At 45.0% G+C, this 22,098-nt stretch overlaps 1 protein-coding gene and 1 pseudogene across 1 annotated transcript in view; one reads left to right on the top strand and one right to left on the bottom strand.

Moving 5' to 3' along the window:
• LOC107122456 (zinc finger protein 208-like) overlaps window positions 1-22,098 on the top strand; it is a gene marked incomplete at its 5' end in the record, with an annotated part of 108,266 nt that overhangs the window by 44,732 nt on the left and 41,436 nt on the right. The window contains one exon of the mRNA XM_015425558.1: window positions 3,490-3,685. Within this exon, the coding sequence (XP_015281044.1) occupies window positions 3,490-3,685 (196 nt within the window). The remainder of the gene's footprint in view (window positions 1-3,489; window positions 3,686-22,098) is intronic.
• Window positions 8,260-20,815, bottom strand: LOC107122464 (annotated as a pseudogene).

Below are 22,098 nucleotides of genomic sequence, written 5' to 3'. Positions count from 1 at the left end.
TGCTGCGAGAGTCAGCAGGCGCCATTTTGATTGTTCCTTTCAGACGACGAGGACTACCGACGCCAAAGGCCGCCACTTCTGAAGGTCCGTTCCCCTCCCACCCACCCCTGCACTCCAGTAGAGGCCTCCGGCCGCAGGGCCCATTTTCCCTCCCAACCCCACCCACTCCTGGGCCGGCAACGTTAAGGAACGCTCCAATGATCTCTGAGGGTATATTGGCAGATTAATTAGTTGTCTTACTCCTTTTATCATGGCCAACCATCAAGGCAGCTGTCGAGAATGGCCAGCAAAACGCTGGGTAGGTTTACCTGATATCATTATCTGTATTGTCTTATATTGTCAACAGAACTCTAGTTACACAGGTCGAAACTTTTAACAAAGAACATTAGATATAAACAACTGTGTGTACTTTTATTCTCTCTTTCCAATGGCAGCATAGAACTAATGGGGGGGGAGTGTGAATGCCGCCTGTCTCTCTTCCTTGGTCTCTCTTCTGTTTTTTAAGAACACGTCCATGTGATATATAATATTTTTGCTACCAGCAGATTGGCAAGGTCATAATATAATGATCTGAGTCTTCTGGAACTTGTAACTATGTATTTTCCACTATAAAGAATTATGTGGTGATTTGTATGTTATTCAGACAGTGAAATAGACTCAGATAAGCAGCCATTTTCTTTTTTCCACTCAATGACTAATTGCTAATTAGGAACTCTGGAGAAAAAGAACTTAAAATAGAGAGAGAAAATAGCAAGGCAGACTGCCAAACTGCTAATCGGTGCTGGCCTTGGTTAGCTCTTCTTTTGTTTGAGAATTGGAGGCTATATTTTTTCAAAATAAAAAGACGCCAGCCTTTTTTCCCTTTCATCCAACACATCTCAGTGGATTATAAATATATTGGATGATTAGTATTACCTGAAACTGGATTATAATAGCGTTATATTATTTAAAACTGGATTGCAAATTTATTTTTGTGGATGACAAAATAAAGAATGCACTAGACTGAGCTGGAATACAAACATGTGCTGATCTATGAAGAACCCAAAACTAACTAAAAACAACTGACTAAATAAGATTTAAAGATTTCCTTGGAATTGTTTTTCTTCTACCACTATAGTGACTAAGTAAGAATAAATCTAGCATAAAAGTTTTTTCTGCATTGTACATTTCCAGATATGCAGAGAAAACACCTCTGAGGAAGCTAAATGACTGCCAAAAGTAATGCTTTGCTGTCACCTATGACTTTTTCTGGTTAATATATTCTGAAAATCTTTTCTATGGACCATGATATGTAAGATATTTGCTTTTGTCTCTTCTTGTTATATACGTAACTTTCTAAGTAGACATATCTTGGGGACTTGATGGTATAATAATAAGACACAGTAATACTGAATGTGAGCTTTTTTCATTTGTGGTAAATAATAATAATCGGCTCTTTTTGTAGAAAAAGTCCAGCAGGAACTCATTAGCATAATAGGCCACACCCAACAGCAAAACTCATTAGCATATTGGGCCACACCCCTGACAGCACAGCCCATTAGCACATTAGGCTGCACCCCCATGTGACCAGAGGTGTGGTTATCCAGCCATGCCCACCTTTTGCTTGTTGTTCTGTTTACCTTTGTTGTCAAAACCCAGGGCCTTTTTTGTAGCAGGAACTCCTTTGCATGTTAGACCACACACCCTTAATGTAGCCAATCGTAATGAGTTCCTGCTGTTGGGTGTGGCCTATTATGCTAATGAGTTCCGAGCGTGGCCAACTTGGGAGCCAGCCGGAACTCCGTTCCTGTGCGTTCCTGCCCAAAAACAGCCCTGTTAATAATAATTTGTAGTGATTGCTTATAGAACATTAAATCTAAGATAGTTTTTAAAAATCACCAATTTATACAGTAACATATTTATATTTTTAAGAGTATATGGTTTTGATTATGTGCACATATGGAAAGGCTGTATAAAGTATTTCAACGCAGGAGAAAGATGGCAGCAGAAATAAGAGTCTGAATCCAGTGGCACCTTTAAGACCAATAACGTTTTATTCACGATATAAGCTTTCATGTGCAAGCACACTTTGTCGGATATTTAACCAAGTGTGCCTTGCACACGAAAGCTCACACCACGAATAAAACTTTGTTGGTCTTAAAGGTGCCACTGGACTCAGACTTCGTTCTGCTGCTTCAGACCAACAGGGCTGCCCCACCTGAATATATCTTGATGCAACTGAGTCAGTAAATCTCTGTCCTCTTGTTTTAGCTCTTTTGCAAGAGTTTTGATTTGTCGAGAAAAGGATTTCTCTGACTTCTCAGTAGTGATATCTGTGTCCTCTTCTGAGCTGGTATCTTTCTGCAAGTGTTGGCCACACCGTGGTGGATGCTCGTAAAGGACATCCAGTCAGGCCTTCTCATTAGCTGACATAGCTCAGCTGTGAATCTGGTAGGGGAGGGGGAACTTGCCTTCCCCCTGGGAAGTTCCATGAATGCCACCCAAGGATTGGTGGAGGAGCTCACGAGGTTGTGGCCTGCAGTTTTCAGTAAGTAAGGTTAGTGAGAAGAAGAGTTACCCTTTTCCTTTACTATTTCTCCCCATGCCTCGTTGCTGCCAAGAAGACACTTGTATTTTGCTCCAGGAATCTTTGCTTCAAGAACCTGCCGCACTGTATTAGGACTCCCATACTTTTATCTTTGTTGTTTTTGTCCATTTTACGGTCACTGATTAATATGCCCTTTTATACCTTTTGCTGAATTTCTTCAGTAAAGTCTTTTTTCTTTATTGTGTGTGTTACTTGGGAACTTAGTACACCTTAGTTACATTTCTTCACTGAGGCAGGGTCAGCCTTGACAGCAGCTCTGCCCTGTTCTATGCTAGCTGCCATGGACAGGAGTCAGGATGGAGAAGTCAGGCTGGACGGCGGCAACAGAGTTATCGGGTGCCTCGAGCAGTGCTGCAGAGATGGAGGTGACCATGGATCGAGAATCAGGCATACAGGCAGGTGGGCGTGCCTAGAAAAGAAAAATTCTAGCCCTTGAGTATCCGTCCAGGAGCCACAGCAAGAGAACATGAGTCAGAGTGACCCATGAACAACTCCAGCAGGTCAGAAGGTGAAGCAATAGGAGTGCTCAGAAGATTTATGGTCAAAACTCTTCAGCCTCCAGTCATTCTCGAGGCCAGTGTTCAGTCCGTAGACAGCAAGGGGCAGAAGCTAGTATGTGCCCGGCCGGGGCTCCACTGAGGGACAACTCTTCAGCCTCTTGAGAGAGGTCCAGTACAGAGGTCCAGCATTTTGTAACATTCTCATATGTTTTGTTAATGAATTTGCAGCTGCACCCTTTCTGACTCAAGGCACCATTAGGCCGTCTCCTTCTCCTCCCTGGTTCATCTTGGGCTGAGACCTCAGGCTTATTTCTGCCCTCACGGGCAACCAGTTCTTTCTTTTGCTTTGCTTTTCCTTGAAGTGTGGAAAGTGCTTCTCTCGGAACTGGAGCCTAACTGCACATCAAAGGATTCATACCGGAGAGAAGCCGTATAAATGCTTGGAGTGTGGAAAGTGCTTCTCTCGGAACTGGAGCCTAACTGCACATCAAAGGATTCATACCGGAGAGAAGCCGTATAAATGCTTGGAGTGTGGAAAGTGCTTCTCTCGGAACTGGAGCCTAACTGCACATCAAAGGATTCATACCGGAGAGAAGCCGTATAAATGCTTGGAGTGTGGAAAGTGCTCTGTGAACAACAGCCCCTTCGCTATCAGAGGCAGTTAGATTTAGTGGGCAGAGTGCCTGACTTGGATGTAGGAGTTCCAGGTTTAGATCCCCCACTTTTGCACTAAAAGTTGCTGGCTGGCTGTGAGCCAAGTACACATTCTCAGCTCAACCTATCCCACAGGGTTGTTGTGAGGATAAAATGGAGAAAATCATACAAGCCTCACAGTGAAGAAAGGGGAGTGTGATATTTGTTATACATCTAACTTTGACTACCATTTCCCAGGAAAGGATGATCTCTGAGGCTGTTGCTTCGTCCCACATTGCAGCAAATCTTTTCTCGGGAGTCAGAGCTAGTCTTTAAATATTGGCCTGGGACATTCCTGGAGATTTGGTGGTGGCCCCTGGGGAGGGAAGGGTACAGGGAGGGGGGGCCTCAGCAGGGTGTCGTGCTGTAGAGTCACCCTCAAGAGGGGCCATTTTCTCCTGGGGAGCTGATCTTGGCAGTCTGGAGATCGGTTGTAATTCAGAGGCCGCTCTAGGCGCCACCTGGAAGATGGCAACCCTGGGCAGCATGGCTCACTCAGTATTGAAACTGACATTAACTATCGCATGCAGGGAGAGGTGTAGTAATATAAGACTGGAATCGCCGCAAGCTATCAGGCTGGCAAGCAGAGCGCGAAGGGGTGAGCTCCCATAGATAAAAACCAGAAACGGGAAGGGGGGTGGGGGGGTTCCTGGAGGTCAGCTGGGCCAGAAGACTCTCGTCAACACAGAGACCTACTTTAGTGTGACTGGCATTGGACTCAAATCAAATGTATTGTTACAGTCAACGACCAGTGCACTCAATCATTTTACATACATTGGACTCATACTCCAGAGGAAGCAGCAAAAGAAGGTCTCCAGGAAAGAATTGTACTGAATGTATCTACCATTTTAGGAGAAAAATATAGCTAAACAGAACATAAGGTATTAACCCGCGGAGAAAGCAGGGGTCTTTCGCTTATGAAAGAATACCAGGAGAGCAGCAAGCGATGGGGTCAGTGAGGGGAGTGAGCGAGTGGTGTCTAGTCCACACTAAGGAAGGGATGCGTCTGTCTGTCCATCTTTTTGTGGCAGGCATACTTCCTCAGGAATCAAGGGTAGGCTTTGGGAAACGGGCCACCAGCTTTAGGATCATCACGGGAGCAGCAGCATCAAAACCGAAGGGAATCGCAACATCATTGGCCAGATTATCCCTAGGGTTTTGAAATGGAAGCAAAGATTTAGTCATAAGAAGCCAGGATGCATCACAAACAAGAAGGGTGGAAAATATCCCATCCTGAACAAAACAAAAGGGATTCAGCACTTTCCCTGCGCTATCAGATTGAGTCTGGTGTAATGATTAGCATGTCTGACCAGGTGGCGTCTGCAAGCATGGACAGCTTCAAGAGGGAATTAGATAAGCATATGGAGCAGAGGTCCATCGGTGGCTATTAGCCACAAGGTATAGATAAGGACTCTGGGGCAAGTGATGCTCTGTTTTCTTGGTGATTGGGGGGGGGTGGCAACAGGGGGAGGGCTTCTAGTGTCCTGGCCCCACTGGTGGACCTCCTGATGGTACCTGGTATTTTTGGCCACTGTGTGACAGAGTGCTGGACTGGTTGGGCCATTGGCCTGATCCAACATTGACTTCTCTTATGTTCTTATGATCTCACAGATGCAACTTTGAATGCCCAGGACTTTCCTATGAATGCTTCCTGGGTGACCTTGGGCCAGTCACACTGTCTCAGCCAGACTGACCTCACAGGGTTGCTGTGGGCATAAAATGGAGGAGAAAGAGTGAGGTCAACTGCTTTGGGTCCCTGTCAGGGAGGAATACAGGGCAGAGAAGTACCAAATACCTCTGCTTTTTGCAATGGAAACAATGGCTAGCTGTGTCTAACAAGGAGAAATCACCAGGAAATAGATGAGTACAGCGAACTACGAAGCTGGTGAGCAGAGAGAGCCTTTCAGACCTGGAGAAAATATCCAAATGGCTACTAGTCATGGTGACTGAATGGAAACACCATGTTCAGAAGCAGCAAACCCCGTAATATCAGCACCAGGAGGCAGCACCAGGGAAAGGGTTTGGCCTCCATGTCCTCTTTCTTCAGCTCTCCAGGGGAGCTGGTTGGACACTCTATGAAACAGGATGCTGGACTAGATGAGCTGATCCAGCATGTCTCCTCTTCTGTCTTGTTTTCATTAATTTTCTCAGATTATCTCAGGATAAAGACGATGTGGTAAAGAGGATGTGGACATGGTCCATGCCTGACTTGGTTCCCACTGCGACCTGCTCTGAACTGGTCAAGAAAGGGCAGAACGTTATGAGGAAAAGCGCTTCTGCCTCCTGAATCCCCACTTGTCACGTGGAAGCTGGCTACAGCTGGCTTCTCTTCCCCAGCCTTCCACCTTCCTCACAGTTGACTCTCACGTTCTCCTCAACCAAGATTATGCCTAGAACTTCCCATGACACCCAGCTGATTCCACCCCAAGGGGTCATGACTCAAGAGGGCCTCAGGCAGGGGCCTTTCCCAGCCCTAAAACTGAAGATTCACCTCACTAAACCCCTTTGGGTCAAGGGCCGAGGACTCATAAACTCCACTACTGAGCAATAGCCCCTCTTCTGGGCAAGTCAAATCAATGATACCTTTCCTCCTCTCCTCCCCTCAGCCTCACTTACTCAGTCAAAAGACAGCATGTCAAATTAGAGAGGCCAAAGAAGAAGAAAAAATGAGCTGCGGGGATTTCCTAGCAGGAACCTTACTGGATATTGTCCTTCTCTCCCAAACACAGCCCTCTTCATCAATAGGTTTCCCTTTATACCATAAAAGTACTTTCTGCTTTCTTTCTAGGAGCTTTGAGGTTCCTAAATGTGGGAACTCCATTCATTCCTATGTAGTAAATGAAGGTGCACCCTGAAATCAAAGAGGGTCAATAGAAGACACCACCTTCTCTTCCATGATCATTACAGAAGGGAAAAGATCTTTACCCAGAGAGGCCACAATCTCCTAATTTCCCTCTTTAACATCCCAGTAAAGTTTTCTCTGGCCCGCATCCAGGACAGCCCATTCCTCCACTGTGAGGAACACGGCTACCTCCTCAAAGGACACTGGGGATCTCTGAAAGAGGAAAATATGGACCACTTTATTGTCTCTTCCTGTCCCCAACCATTCAAGAAAGAAAGAAGGATCCCATGGGCCTGTCAACTGATTAAAGAATGATATAGGTCAAACTGATGACAAGGAGTGATTAACACATGGAATTCACTGCCACAGGAAGTGGTGGTGGCTACAAGCATGGACGGCTTCAAGAGGGAATTAGATAAGCATAGGAAGCAGAGGTCCATCGGTGGCTACTAGCCACAAGGTATAGATAGGGACTTTGGGGCAAGTGATGCTCTGTCTTCTTGGTGCTTGGGGGGGGGGTCAACAGTGGGAAGGCTTCTAATGTCTTGGCCCCACTGGTGGACCTCCTGATGGCACCTGGTATTTTTGGCCACTGTGTGACAGAGTGTTGGACTGGATGGGCCTTTGGCCTGATCCAACATTGGCATCTCTTATGTTCTTATGAAAATTGCATTAGTTTATTTTTCAGCCTCTGAGTGGTATAATATACTGCAGCTCTCCAAGAAGTATAAACTCGGACCATTGTAAAGAACTGGGCCTTTCTTTCTTACTTTTATTTCACTCATTTGACCACAGGCCTTAAGCTTATGCAGAACAGAAATAAATTTTTTAGCATCAATTGATATTACATAGGAGAAGCAGAACAGATCCAATAAACATCAAATATAGTAAAAATCATAAAATCTGCATCGTTATATACATCTTTCCCACATACGTCAATGGATACCCTCCTTCAACAAGCATAGAAGGCAGTTCCAATCAAAGTGCAGCTGAAGTTCCTGCAACGCATCTAGGGACTCCTGCCAACTGACGTAAAAACTGAACGAGTGTGTTATCCAACGACTATGGCTTGTTGCCTACCTTCGTAATTGAAGGAAATGCTGGAAATATATGAGATTCAGACCGATTTCCCACAAGCGCTGCTCCACGCTCACTCTTCCGTTTAGCCCGGATGATACGTGTCAATTTCACACAAGCTGCTGCATGGCAGCATTTTGCCCCTGCAGCTTCGCGTGATTTTCCCCACATCTACTCAATCCTGTTTTTTGAGGATTGAGTAGATGCGGGGAAAATCATGCGAAGCTCCAGGGCAAAATACAGCTGCACAGCAGATTGTGTGAAATTGACACGTACCATGGGGCTAAAGGGAAGAGCAAGCATGGAGCAGCACTTGTGGGAAATCGGCCTCAGTCATTATAGGGTTAATCTATTTACCTTGTGCCCTAATGTTTAGCCTGACCTGGAAGGAAACCTGGCACAGAGCCAGTGGAAACAAAGCCCAAGAAACTGAAGTCTGTTTAGTAACATTGATCGGTTAATGTATTCAGGTGATTTCCTTCTAGGGATCAAGAAGAAGAATCTCCATTGTTGTTGTTGTTGTTTTTGTTGTGTGACCGTGTGGTCAGTCTATTTCTAGCTCTAAAGATGTAGTCTCTAGTCTTTGTTATTTTGTAGATTTTCCTGTGAAAGGGATTGTCAGTTGACCAGCAACACACATGGACCGATTCCAAACAGGCCTAGATTTGGAACCAACAAGGCAGGGTAGGGTCAGGAAAGGAAGAGACAGAAGCCAGAGAGAGAGCAAAGGCAAAAGGCTGTCCTTAAATACCTGAAAACGAGGCAGAGGCTCATGTGGTCGCTTGGTCCCCAGGAGATATTTCAAAAGCTTAAACTCTGAATGGGGCATGAAGGGAGTAACAGGCAATTGTAACCCCAATGGCCAGCAGGGAGTGACACCTCTTGGGGAAGGGGGTAGAGACAAAGGAGAGAAGGAAGAGAACCAATCAGGTTGCAGGGCCGGTGCTTTGGATTAATGACCAGATGTTTGACAGTGGCGTTACCTTGATGGGTGACAGAAAAGCTGGATTGCTACTATTGTTGGTAGCTGGGCACATCCTTTTGTATTAGGCTGGAGAGGAATGTGTGTCTTGCCAGGTGAAGTTAACACATGAAGGTGGTGGTGGGGATGCCTGCGTGGTGGTGAAGAGATTCTTTTATGGCATCTGCTCAGAAACCTCTTGTCTTAGAGCAGAGCACGGCTTCCTTCTCTGGTCTGCTGCTGCATGCGTGCATAGAGGTCAGGGCTGCTGGTCAGCATCCTGGCTCTTGTATGGCTGTAGAGGCACAGGGGCAGGAGGCTTTGGTAGTCCCAGGTCCACGTCTGATTTGGCCTGCTTCTTAGGCACAAGGCTCCCCTTGGCCACAGTGCATATTCCAGAGTCCAGTATAAGGGCACTTCTCTTGGGAAAACAGCTCTGTTCATTGCTCTGGCACACATTTTGCACAGTTCAGCAAAGCAGTCATATCTAAGAGTCTTTAATAATGCTATCTGAAGTGGCTCCATGGCAACAGTACCGATGGTACACCTGGCCAGGGATCCTGCCTCTCAGGGCTCACTGGAGCTACACTTCCTCCAGGATGTAAGGATTCCCAGCCTGACCTGACTGGCTGGTTTCCTATTCACCTCCCAGCATGTGTCAGACACCCAGTTCCTCCTGCTTGGGCCTTTTATCCCCCCTTCTCCTGACAGCCCCCAATTCATGCCTCCCTTTATTGACTCCTGAGAAGATTCTTTTACCCCATGGAGACCTCTACAGGAGGCATGTTTGTCAGCTGACGTTGGGATTCTGGATGGAAAATTCGGGGTGGGGACAAGCAATCTGGAGTCTTTCCGACATGCAACATGCAACTTCTGGTCTGAAACAGAAAGTGATGACATTTTATCGAACAGCAGCAGAGTAAAAGGATTCAACGCCATTTGGAGAAAAGCACTCTCAATACTTTAATCATTTATATGGTCTCTCCCATCATGTGAATCTTTTTATGTCTTGTTAGGCTGTTATTCTGAGAGAAGCACTTTCCATACTCCAAGCATTTATATGGCTTCTCCCCTGTGTGAACGTTATGATGTGCGGTTAGGTTGACACTCTGAGAGAAGCACTTTCCACACTCCAAGCATTTATACTGCTTTCCCCTTGTATGAATTTTTTGATGAGACCTTAAGTGGCAATTCTGATAAAAGCACCTTCCGCACTCCAAGCATTTATGTGGCTTCTCCCCAGTATGAATCTTTTGATGTCCAATTAAGTGGGCATTCTGAGAGAAGCACTTTCCACACTCCAAGCATTTTTATGGCTTCTCCCCTGTGTGAACCTTTTTATGTTTATTTAGATCACCTTTCCAATTGAAGCACTTTCCGCACTCTAAACATTTATATGGCTTCTCCCCTGTGTGAACATTATGATGTGCGGTTAGGCTGACACCCTGAGAGAAGCACTTTCCACACTCGAAGCATTTATATGGCTTTTCCCCTACATGACTCTTTTGATGTGCAGTTAGGCTGCTATTCTGAGAGAAGAACTTTCCACACTCCAAGCATTTATACTGCTTTCCCCTTGTATGAATTTTTTGATGAGACCTTAAGTGGCAATTCTGATAAAAGCACCTTCCGCACTCCAAGCATTTATGTGGCTTCTCCCCAGTATGAATCTTTTGATGTCCAATTAGGTGGGCATTCTGAGAGAAGCATTTTCCACACTCCAAGCATGTATATGGCTTCTCTTCTTTGTGAACGTTTTTATGTCTAGTTAGTTCAGCATTCCAAGGGAAGCACTTTCCACACTCCAAGCATTTATATGGCAGATTCCCTGTGTGGATTCTTTGATGTGCAGTTAGGTTGCTGTTCTGAGAAAAGCACATTCCACATTCCAAGCATCGATATGGCTTCTCCCCTGAGTGAATCCTTTGATGGATAACTAGGTTGCTATTCCGAGAGAAGCACTTTCCGCACTCCAAGCATTTATATGGCTTCTCCCCTGTGTGAACTTCCTGATGTCTCGTTAGGTGAGCATTCTTTATGAAGCATTTTCCACACTCTAAGCACTTATACAAGTTCTTCCCTGTGTGAATATTTTGATGTGCTGTTAGGCTACTATTCTGAGAGAAGCACTTTCCGCACTCCAGGCATGTATATGGCTTCTCCCCTGTGTGAACCCTTTGATGCATAGTTAGTGCACTACTTCTACGGAAGCTCTGCCCACATTCCAAGCATTTATACTTTTTCCTGCATTTTGTAACATTCTCATATGTTTGAACACTCAATTTGCAGCTGAGCCCTTTCTGACTCACTGCACGCTTAGGTCTTTTTCTCCTCCCTGTTTCATCTTGGCCTGAGACCTCAGGCTTCTTTCTGCTCTGACAAGCAACCAATTCTTTGCTTTGCTTCTTTTTTGCTTCCCTTTTTGTTCTGCACAGTCCTGTTGATAACACTTGATGCTCAGATTTTGCTTCCACCTGCAGATTGTTGTCTTTTCCCACAAGTCTCCTTCCTGAGCCCTTCTCACTCACCATTTCCCTCAAAGCTCCAACTGCAAAAGAGAGACAGAAATCAAATAAGAATGAAAAGGTACAAACAGCAGTTAACAAAGTGAACAGTTAATATAGCTTTTTATAATGAGAAAGTGGGGCCTGGAAAAACCTTCAGCAATATCAACCACACACCAGGTTGTCTTTGAAAAAGAGAAACAGTGACTAAAGGAACAGAGAGGGGATTTTCTTGCTTCTGTTGCAGATGCTTGAATTTTATTAAAATATTTTTAATGATATGAAAGCAATAAAATTTGGAAACACTTAAATCCAGAAACTGGAGAGATGGATAGAAACACAGTAAAACAAAAGTTTGCCACATCCACAACACAATTTTGGCAGAGGCTGCTCAGAAGATATGAGTATTTCAACAGCCATTTTCCAGAAAATCTTTCTCTTGCTGTTGCATGTTTTGGACAGTAGAAGAAAATATGAGATGGTGAATCAAGTCCTGCCAATGGGCAGTGACTGTAGCGCTGGTCTGGGGGTATCTTGAGAAATTGGCCCTGCATCTGGGTTGTTGGAAATGCATTACAGCGTGCAATCATGTATGACCGCCTCAGTTTTGGAATGGTCAACATGTTCAAGTAAAGAGGCGGGTCAAATTTGGTGGAATATTTAATTCCTAGATGAAGTGGGGAGTATTTTCATCTAGCATTCTTTTGAAGAACATTCCAATTATATCTGAGTAATTTTTCTGTGAGTAATGTTCATCTTTTTTTGGTTAGATTCTCTATATTCTGAGAGCCCGGTTGGCTTGTTTTCGCATCTACAACATCATTCCATTTTGACCAGCAGAGTTCATGTGCTGTCAATATGGTAAAAGTTGGAAGATTTTCACCATTTGACAACCGATATTTGTAACACACGATGGCCTTCCAGATCAGAGTTGAAATTTTTGGGAGGCCTAACTCAAGCTGTATGACTGCAGAAGCCCATGGAACAAACTAAATGCTACAAGCCTGCTTAAAAGATTGTTAAAGTTAATAATGAATCTTTATTCTGAAAACTCACTGTGTGTCAAACTAAACAACGAAGGACACCTAGAAGAAGAAGAGGAAGAAGATATTGGATTTATACCTCGCCCTTCACTACCCAAAGGAGTCTCAGAGCGGCTTACAAACTCCTTTCCCTTCCCCTCCCCAGACACCCTGTGAGGTAGGTGGGGCTGAGAGAGCTCTGACAGAAACTGCTCTTTTCAAGAACAGCTCTTATCAGAACTATGGCTTGCCCAAGGTCATCCAGCCAGGTGCAAGTGGAGGAGTGGGGAATCAAACCCGGTTCTCCCAGATTACAGTCCGCACACTTAACCACTACACCAAACTGGCTCTCCTATCCAAAGTGGTGTTAATCAAGGATGTATTCTTGTACCACATCCATTCAATTTATATTTAAACGATTTTGTCCCAGGTCTACAAAATATATCTACTCATGCACCGTGTGTGGGAAACGGACCAGTGCCTGCCCTACTATAAGCTGACGACCTTGTCCGGCTATCAAGACCTCAGATTGGCCTAAAACAAGCCATTAAAGCATTTATTGCCTATTGTAATGATGAGCTATTGCTAGGTTTGCCAGGTCTCATTTGGAAAATACCTGGACACTTTGGGGGTGAATCCAGGAGAAGTCAGGCGTTGGGGAGGGGCCGAAGCATGGTACAATGTCATAGAGACCACCCTTCAAAGCAGCCATTTTCTTCAGGGGAGCTGATCTCTGTCAGCTGGAGATCAGTTGTAAAAGCAACCCTAGCTATTGCAGATAAATGAGGCCAAAATCCAAAATTATGGTGTTTACCATATCAACAAGGTGATGTAACAAAAGATGGAAAAACGTACACATTACAACAGGTCAATGAACTTAGATATCTAGGAATTGTATTCCAGCCAAACATATCATGGTCCTAGGACATTCTTAAACAGAAAATCGACTTAGCATTGCTAGCCTTGTATAAGTTCTTCTACATCCAGGGAGCTCAATAAGTGCCAGCACTTTTGAAAGTATAAAGGTAAAGGTAAAGGCTCCCTTGCTCGAAAGCCAGTCGAATCCGACTCTAGGGTTGCGGTGCTCATCTCCGTTTCAAAGCCGAAGAGCCAGCGCTGTCCAAAGACGTTTCCGTGGTCATGTGGCTGGCATGACTAAACACCAAGGCGCACGGAACACTGTTACCTTCCCACCAAAGTGGTACCTATTTATCTACTTGCAATGTCTTGCTTTCGAACTGCTAGGTTGGCAGGAGCTGGAACTAGAGTATACAAGACCTTAATACTGCCACGCATACTGTATGGCTCTCAGATCTGGTTCTTAGGCCCAATAGAGCAACTTGGAAAAACACCCGCAAGCCTTCTTCCGTAATATATTCATTTTACCATCATGCTAACCTCCCTCACAGGATTGTTGTGAAGATAAAATGGAGGAGCAAAGAGTTCCATGAGCTACTTTTAACCATTACTGGGAAGAAAGATTGAGTATAAAGCAAATTATCTATCAGCCTGCACATGGGGGGAGCAGTTAAAAGGTAGGTTGGTGACTAGTACAGTAACAGAGAAGGAAACATGAAAACTGGAGCATGCAGGGGCTGGCATATAAAGACAGGGAGGGGGATACAGGAGTAAATAAGGGACTCATAAGAACCTAAGAGAAGCCAATGTTGGATCAGGCCAATGGTCCTTCCAGTCCAACACTCGGTCACACAGTGGCCAGAAATACCAGGGGCCATCAGGAGGTCCAGCAGTGGGGCCAGGACACTAGAAGCCCTCCCACTGTTACCCCCCCAAGCACCAAGAATAGAGAGCACCCCTTGCCCCAGACGGAGAGTTCCTATATATACCTTGTGGCTAATGGACCTCTGCTCCATATATTTATCGAATTCCCTCTTGAAGCTGTCCATGCTTGTAGCTGCCACCACCTCCTGTCACAGTGAATTCCATGTGTTAATCCCTCTTTGGGTGAAGAAGTACTTCCTTTTATCTGTTCTAACCCGGCTGCTCAGCAATTTCATTGAGTGCCCACGAGTTCTTGTATTGTGAGAAAGGGAGAAAAGGACTTCTTTCTCAACCTGCTCTACCCCATGCATAATCTTGTAAATCTCGATCACAAGTCCCTGAAGGTTCCCCACTCTGCAACTGTGCCCAGTCCAGCTAGCACCTTGCAACAGGACATGCCCTAATGGCTGTGCTGGCACAGCATAACTGGGCCAGATCTTCCCCAGGTGGAGGCTGCTGGGGAAGGGAAAGGTGAAGATGGGAGAGGGGGGCAAATAAAGGTAGATTGGTTGGTGGGTGAGAGTGAGGGAAGGAGACAGAGAAACGTGAGGATATGGGGGTTGCCAAGGAAAATGGGATAGGGGTACGGTGGGAAATGAGGTGCCCCACAGACGCTGTGCCAAACATGGAAGGAATGGCGTAATTAATGAAAAATAAATCTGGGCGCCTCAATATTGGCCACTAACTTCTGGATGACGGTGGGACTTGCAGTGCCACAAATGAAGGCAATTGAACCATTAGCTCTATGACATCACTCTGCTACTTGCAATGGATGCAAAGGTTTCCTCAAGAGAAGACAGGGAGGGTGGAAAGATATCTCCCCTCTACAAAACGAATGGGCTTTCCCAAGTTCCCTGAGCTATCAGATACAGTGTGGTGTAATGATTAGCATGTCTGACCAGGTGGCGGCTGCAAGCATGGACAGCTTCAAGAGGGAATTAGACAAGCATATGGAGCAGAGGTTCATCGGTGGCTATTAGCCACAAGGTATAGATAGGGACTCTGGGGCAAGTGATGCTCTGTCATCTTGGTGCTTGGGGGGGTCAACAGTGGGAGGGCTTCTAGTGTCCTGGCCCCACTGGTGGACCTCCTGATGGCACCTGGTATTTCTGGCCACTGTGTGACAGAGTGTTGGACTGGATGGGCCTTTGGCCTGATCCAACATTGGCGTCTCTTATGTTCTTATGAAAATTGCATTAGTTTATTTTTCAGCCTCTGAGTGGTATAATATACTGCAGCTCTCCAAGAAATATAAACTCAGACCATTGTAAAGAACTGGGCCTTTCTTTCTTACTTTTATTTCACTCATTTGACCACAGGCCTTAAGCTTATGCAGAACAGAAATAAATTTTTTAGCATCAATTGATATTACGTAGGAGAAGTAGAACAGATCCAATAAACATCAAATATAGTAAAAATCAATAAAATCATAAAATCTGCATAGTTATAAAAAACAGAGGACCATAAACATTTTAGAGAAGATTAATTTTTTAAAAAATAATAAATATTCTGCATAAGAGTTAATAAAAGGTTAAGATGGGATAGATCCTGAATAATAAGATAGGGTAAACCTTCTGTTACGATCTTCAGAATCATGAAATGATTGCAATCTAAAATCCTAGTAAGTCATATAATAAAACCATCATTTCTTTGCAGTTAACTTAGGGCTATTTCTCCGCCGTTTAAATGAGATTACTATTGCCTGATATTTTGCAACAGAACAACTTATTTCAGGATCAAAATCTGCCAATAGTTGAGATGGCACCCAAGGTTCCATAGGAAGATTTTTTTAAAGCAAGATCAGACTAATCCAGAGGGACCTGGGGACTGACCACTGGGAACAGAACAATAGAAGAAGAAGAAGAAGAGAAGAGATTGGATTTATACCCCGCCCTTCACTTGGAGTCTCAGAGCGGCTTACAAACTCCTTTCCCTTCCCCTCCCCACAACAGACACCCTGGGAGGTGGGTGAGGCTGAGAGAGCTCTGACAGAGACTGCTCTTTCAGGAACAGCTGTGCCAGAGCTTGTGACTGACCCAAGGTCACACAATAAGAGGTGATCCAGTGACTCTAATGGACCAGATGCACAGTCACATAACCAATGTGAATACGGGATTTTCGCAAAATGTCCCATTAGCTCTGCCGTCAGAAAAGTGTTTCATCGAGCAAGTGTGAAAGCACGTCTGTGGCTAGGGATTGTGATAAATATCTCATACGAAGGAAGAATTGGGGGGGGGGGCTATCCCTGACAGACAACCCTGACTGTTCCCTGGAAGGCCAGATAATGAACCTGAAGCTCAAATACTTTGGCCACCAAATGAGAAGGGAGCACTCCCTGGAGAAGACCCTGATGCTGGGAAAGATTGAAGGTCAAAGAAAACGGGGACGGCAAAGGATGAGATGGTTAGACATTGTCATAGATGCAACGAACATGAAACTGAGCAAACTTCAGAGGACGGCGGAAGACAGGAGGGCCTGGCGTGATCTGGCCCATGGGGTCCGAAGAGTCAGACTTGACTGTGCGACTGAACAACAACAACAATCCCTAATGCAAGAGTGGAACATACACGCCTTGCACGGGATAATGTACTAGCCTTATCAAGGTTAGTTAAAAAAAAAGGTTCCCTTGCTCGAAAGCCAGTCGAATCCGACTCTAGGGTTGTGGTGCTCATCTCCGTTTCAAAGCCGAAGAGCCAGCGCTGTCCGAAGACGTTTCCGTGGTCATGTGGCCGGCATGACTAAACACCAAGGTGCACGGAACGCTGTTACCTTCCCACCGAAGTGGTCCCTATTTATCTACTTGCAATTTCTTGCTTTCGAACTGCTAGGTTGGCAGGAGCTGGAACTAGAGACAGGAGCTCACCCTGTCTTGCGGCACCCGGGTCTTGAACCGCTGAACTACTGACCTTCCACAGCCTGCAGTTCAGCGTCTTAACCACTTGAGCCACCGCAGCTCAAGTATAAACCAATCAAGGTTAGTTACCCTCAACCTAATCAGCCTCGACACTTTGTGGTAGTTTATGTTATTGAGCATTGTAGGGGGAGGACCAGGAAGTTCGAGCTTATTGTATATACATCTTTCCCACATACGTCAATGGATACCCTCCTTCAACAAGCATAGGCGGCCTTCGATCTCAGTTGAAGAAAGCCATCCAGGCCCTTAGTTCAAAAAAGCATTGCGCTAGTTCCAGTCAAAATACAGCTGCAGTTCCTGCAAAGTATCTAGTTCCTGCAGCGCATCTAGGGACTCCTGCCAACTGACGTAAAAACTGAACGAGTGTGTTATCCAACAACTATGGCTTGTTGCCTACATTCGTAATTGATGGAAATGTTGGAAATATATGAGATTCAGACCGATTTCCCACAAGCGCTGCTCCACACTCGCTCTTCTCTTTTGCCCCGATGGTATGAGGCAGCATTTTGCCCCTGCAGCTTCGCGTGATTTTCCCCACATCTACTCAATCCTGTTTTTTGAGGATTGAGTAGACGCGGGGGAAATCACGCGAAGCACCGGGGCAAAATGCGCCTGTGCAGCAGCTTGTGTGAAATTGACACGTACCATCTGGGCAAAAAGGAAGAGCGAGCGTGGAGCAGCACTTGTGGGAAATCAGCCTCAGTCATTATAGGGTTAATCTACTTACCTTGTGTGCTATTGTTTAGCCTGACCTGGAAGGAAACCTGGCATAGAGCCAGTGGAAACAAAGCCCGAGAAACTGAAGTCTGTTTAGTAACATTGATTGGTTATTGTATTCAGGTGATTTCCTTCTAGGGGTCAAGAAGAAGAATCTCCATTGTTGTTGTGTTTGTTGTGTGACCGTGTGGTCAGTCTATTTGTAGCTCTAAAGATGTGGTCTCTAGTCTTTGTTATTTTGTAGATTTTCCTGTGAAAGGGATCGTAAGTTGACCAGCAACACACGTGGACCGATTCCAAACAGGTCTAGATTTGGAGCCAACAAGGCAGGGTAGGGTCAGGAAAGGAAGAGACAGAAGCCAGAGAGAGAGCAAAGGCAAAAGGCTGTCCTTAAATACCTGAAAACGAGGCAGAGGCTCATGTGGTCGCTTGGTCCCCAGGAGATATTTCAAAAGCTTAAACTCTGAATGGGGCATGAAGGGAGTAACAGTTAGGCCATTGTAAACTCTATGTCCAGCAGGGAGTGACACCTCTTGGGGAAAGGGGTAGAGACAAAGGAGAGAAGGAAGAGAACCAATCAGGTTGCAGGGCCGGTGCTTTGGATTAATGACCAGATGTTTGACAGTGGCGTTACCTTGATGGGTGACAGAAAAGCTGGATTGCTACTATTGTTGGTAGCTGGGCACATCCTTTTGTATTAGGCTGGAGAGGAATGTGTGTCTTGCCAGGTGAAGTTAACACATGAAGGTGGTGGTGGGGATGCCTGCGTGGTGGAGAAGAGATTCTTCTATGGCATCTGCTCAGAGACCTCTTGTCTAATAGCAGAGCATGGCTTCCTTCTCTGGTCTTCTGCTGCATGCGTGCATAGAGGTCAGGGCTGCTGGTCAGCATCCTGGCTCTTGTATGGCTGCAGAGGCACAGGGGCAGGAGGCTTCTGTAGTCCCAGGTCCACGTCTGGTTTGGCCTGCTTCTTAGGCACAAGGCTCCCCTTGGCCACAGTGCATATTCCAGAGTCCAGTATAAGGGCACTTCTCTTGGGAAAACAGCTCTGTTCATTGCTCTGACACACATTTTGCACAGTTCAGCAAAGCAGACATATCTAAGAGTCTTTAATAATGCCATCCATGGTGGCTCCATGGCAACAGTACCTGGCCAGGGATCCTGCCTCTCAGGGCTCACTAGATCTACACCTCCAGGATGTAAGGATTCCCAGCCTGACCTGACTGGCTGGTTTCCTATTCACCTCCCAGCATGTGTCAGACACCCAGTTCCTCCTGCTTGGGCCTTTTATCCCCCCTTCTCCTGACAGCCCCCAATTCATGCCTCCCTTTATTGACTCCTGAGAAGATTCTTTTACCCCATGGAGACCTCTACAGGAGGCATGTTTGTCAGCTGACATTGGGATTCAGGGTGGAAAATTCGGGGTGGGACAAGCAATCTGGAGTCTTTCTGACATGCAACTTCTGGTCTGAAACAGGAAGTGTATCGAACAGCAGCAGAGTAAATGGATTTAAGGCCAGAATGTCTGCTGCTATATTCCATCAAACTCTTCGAGAAATTATAGCTCAATGAAAGAGGGGTCCTTCTTCCAAAGGGATATTGTAGCCCTAATGGATACAGAACAACATAGCTTACCCTGGGCATTCGTCTTCTCATCAGAGGACAGATATTTGGAACCCTAAGGACTTCAAAAGAGCCCTGCTGGATGAGAGCAGTGGTCCATCTAAGCCAGCATACCATCTCACACAGTGGCCAAACACTTCCTCTGGAGGGCAAACAACAAAGCAAAGAGGCCTTTCCCTGATGTTGCCTCTTGGTTGGCACTAGTATTCAGAGTCTGACTTTTTCTAAGTGTGGAGATGCCCTTTAGTCACCATAACTAGTAGCCACTGATAGACATGACCTCCATGAAATTTAATCCACAATATGACACCATTTCATATTATTCTAATTTCCCACAGGAAAATTATGGATTTCTTCATTTTGTAAGAAGTAAAATGAGGCATCCATCTCACTACCTTGGTGAATGGTCTATTAACATAAGAGCAAGGTCAGCCATTTGAATTGGTCTTCTACACGCTAACTATGACTGGAGGGCTCTTGTGGTATAAGGTAAAGCTTCTCCTGTGCCATTCTCAGTTAATTACTTTCCACACTCCAAGTATTTATATGGATTCTCCACTATGTAACTCTTTGAATCGTAAGGTTGCCATTTGGAGAAAAGCACTCTCAATACTTTAGGCCTCTCCCATCATGTGAATCTTTTTATGTCTTGTTAGGCTGCTATTCTGAGAGAAGCACTTTCCACACTCCAAGCATTTATATGGCTTCTCCCCTGTGTGAACGTTATGATGTGCGGTTAGGTTGACACCCTGAGAGAAGCACTCTCCACACTCCAAGCATTTATATGGCTTCTCCCCTGTGTGAACGTTATGATGTGCTGTTAGGTTGACACTCTGAGAGAAGCACTTTCCACACTCCAAGCATTTATATGGCTTCTCCCCTGTGTGAACGTTATGATGTGCAGTTAGGCTGCTATTCTGAGAGAAGAACTTTCCACACTCCAAGCATTTATACTGCTTTCCCCTTGTATGAATTTTTTGATGAGACCTTAAGTGGCTATTCCGATAAAAGCACCTTCCACACTCCAAGCATTTATGTGGCTTCTCCCCAGTATGAATCTTTTGATGTCCAATTAGGTGGGCATTCTGAGAGAAGCATTTTCCACACTCCAAGCATGTATATGGCTTCTCTTCTTTGTGAACGTTTTTATGTTTAGTTAGTTCAGCATTCCAAGGGAAGCACTTTCCACACTCCAAGCATTTATATGGCAGATTCCCTGTGTGGATTCTTTGATGTGCAGTTAGGTTGCTGTTCTGAGAAAAGCACATTCCACATTCAAAGCATTGATATGGCTTCTCCCCTGTGTGAATCCTTTGATGGATAACTAGGTTGCTATTCCGAGAGAAGCACTTTCCGCACTCCAAGCATTTATATGGCTTCTCCCCTGTGTGAACTTCCTGATGTCTCGTTAGGTGAGCATTCTTTATGAAGCATTTTCCACACTCTAAGCACTTATACAAGTTCTTCCCTGTGTGAATATTTTGATGTGCTGTTAGGCTACTATTCTGAGAGAAGCACTTTCCGCACTCCAGGCATGTATATGGCTTCTCCCCTGTGTGAATCCTTTGATGCATAGTTAGTGCACTACTCCTATGGAAGCTCTGCCCACATTCCAAGCATTTATACTTTTTCCTGCATTTTGTAACATTCTCATATGTTTGAACACTCAATTTGCAGCTGAACCCTTTCTGACTCACAGCACGCTTAGGCCTTTTTCTCCTCCCTGTTTCATCTTGGGCTGAGACCTCAGGCTTCTTTCTGCTCTGACAAGCAACCAGTTCTTTCCTTTGCTTCTCTTTTGCTTCCATTTTCATTCTGCACAGTCCCGTTGATACCACTCGATGCTCAGATTTTGCTTCCACCTGCAGACTTTTCCCACAAGTCTCCCTCCTGCGTCCTTCTCGCTCACCATTTCCCTCAAAGCTCCAACTGCAAAAGAGAGATAGAAATCAAATAAGAATGAAAAGGTACAAACAGCAGTTAACAAAGTGAACAGTGAATAGGTCTTTTTATCATGAGAACGTATCACTCACCTACGATTGGCTGCTTGCTAATGTTCAGCACCGCCACACTGCAAAAACCAGCGTGGCCTAGTGGTTAGACTTCCAGAATATATCCCAGGAGACTGCAATTCAAATCTGCACTCTGGTCTGGAAGCAAACTGGGTGACTTTGGGCCAAACATACACACACACATGCTAATCTCCCTCCAGTTCAGTTCAGTTCGTTTAGGTTTAATAGCCTATAGGCCATACACCATAAAATTGTAAGAGTAAAAAAAAACCCACAGTAAAATAAAAATGTGCAACGTCCACAACACAGTTTTGGCAGAGAGAAGCAGTCTTAATCTTGCAGCATCAGGAAAAGATTAGTATCTGAACAGCTATTTTCTAAATAATCTTTCTCTTGCTGTTGCACGTTTTGGACAGTAGAAGAAAATGAGATGGCGAATCAAGTTCTGCCAAAGGGCAGTCATAATTGCACTGGTCTGGGGGTATCTTGAGAAAGCAGCCCTTCCTCTGGGCTGTTGGAAAGGCATTACAGCATTCGATCATGTATGACCGCCTCCGATTTGGAACGGTCAACATGTTCAAGTAAAGAGGTGGGTCAAATTGGGTGGAATATTAAATTCCTAGATGAAGTGGGGAGCATTTTCATCTAGCATCATTTCGAAGAGCATTCCAATCATATCTGAGCAATTTCTCTGTAATGTTCAGCTTTTTTTGGTTAGATTCTCTATCTTCCATGAGCCCAGTTTTTGTTTTTGCATCTACAACATCATTCCATTTTGAGAAGCAGTGTTCATGTGCTGTCAATATGGTAAAAGTCGGGAGACTTTCAGCATTTGACAATCGATATTTATAACTGACTGTGGCC

Source organism: Gekko japonicus, unplaced genomic scaffold, assembly GCF_001447785.1.
Source record: "Gekko japonicus isolate JY-2015 unplaced genomic scaffold, Gekko_japonicus_V1.1 scaffold729, whole genome shotgun sequence".
In the NCBI taxonomy this organism is placed as follows: domain Eukaryota; kingdom Metazoa; phylum Chordata; class Lepidosauria; order Squamata; family Gekkonidae; genus Gekko; species Gekko japonicus.
The sequence above is the reverse complement of the archived record's forward strand: the minus strand, read 5'-3'. Positions and strand labels throughout refer to the sequence as shown.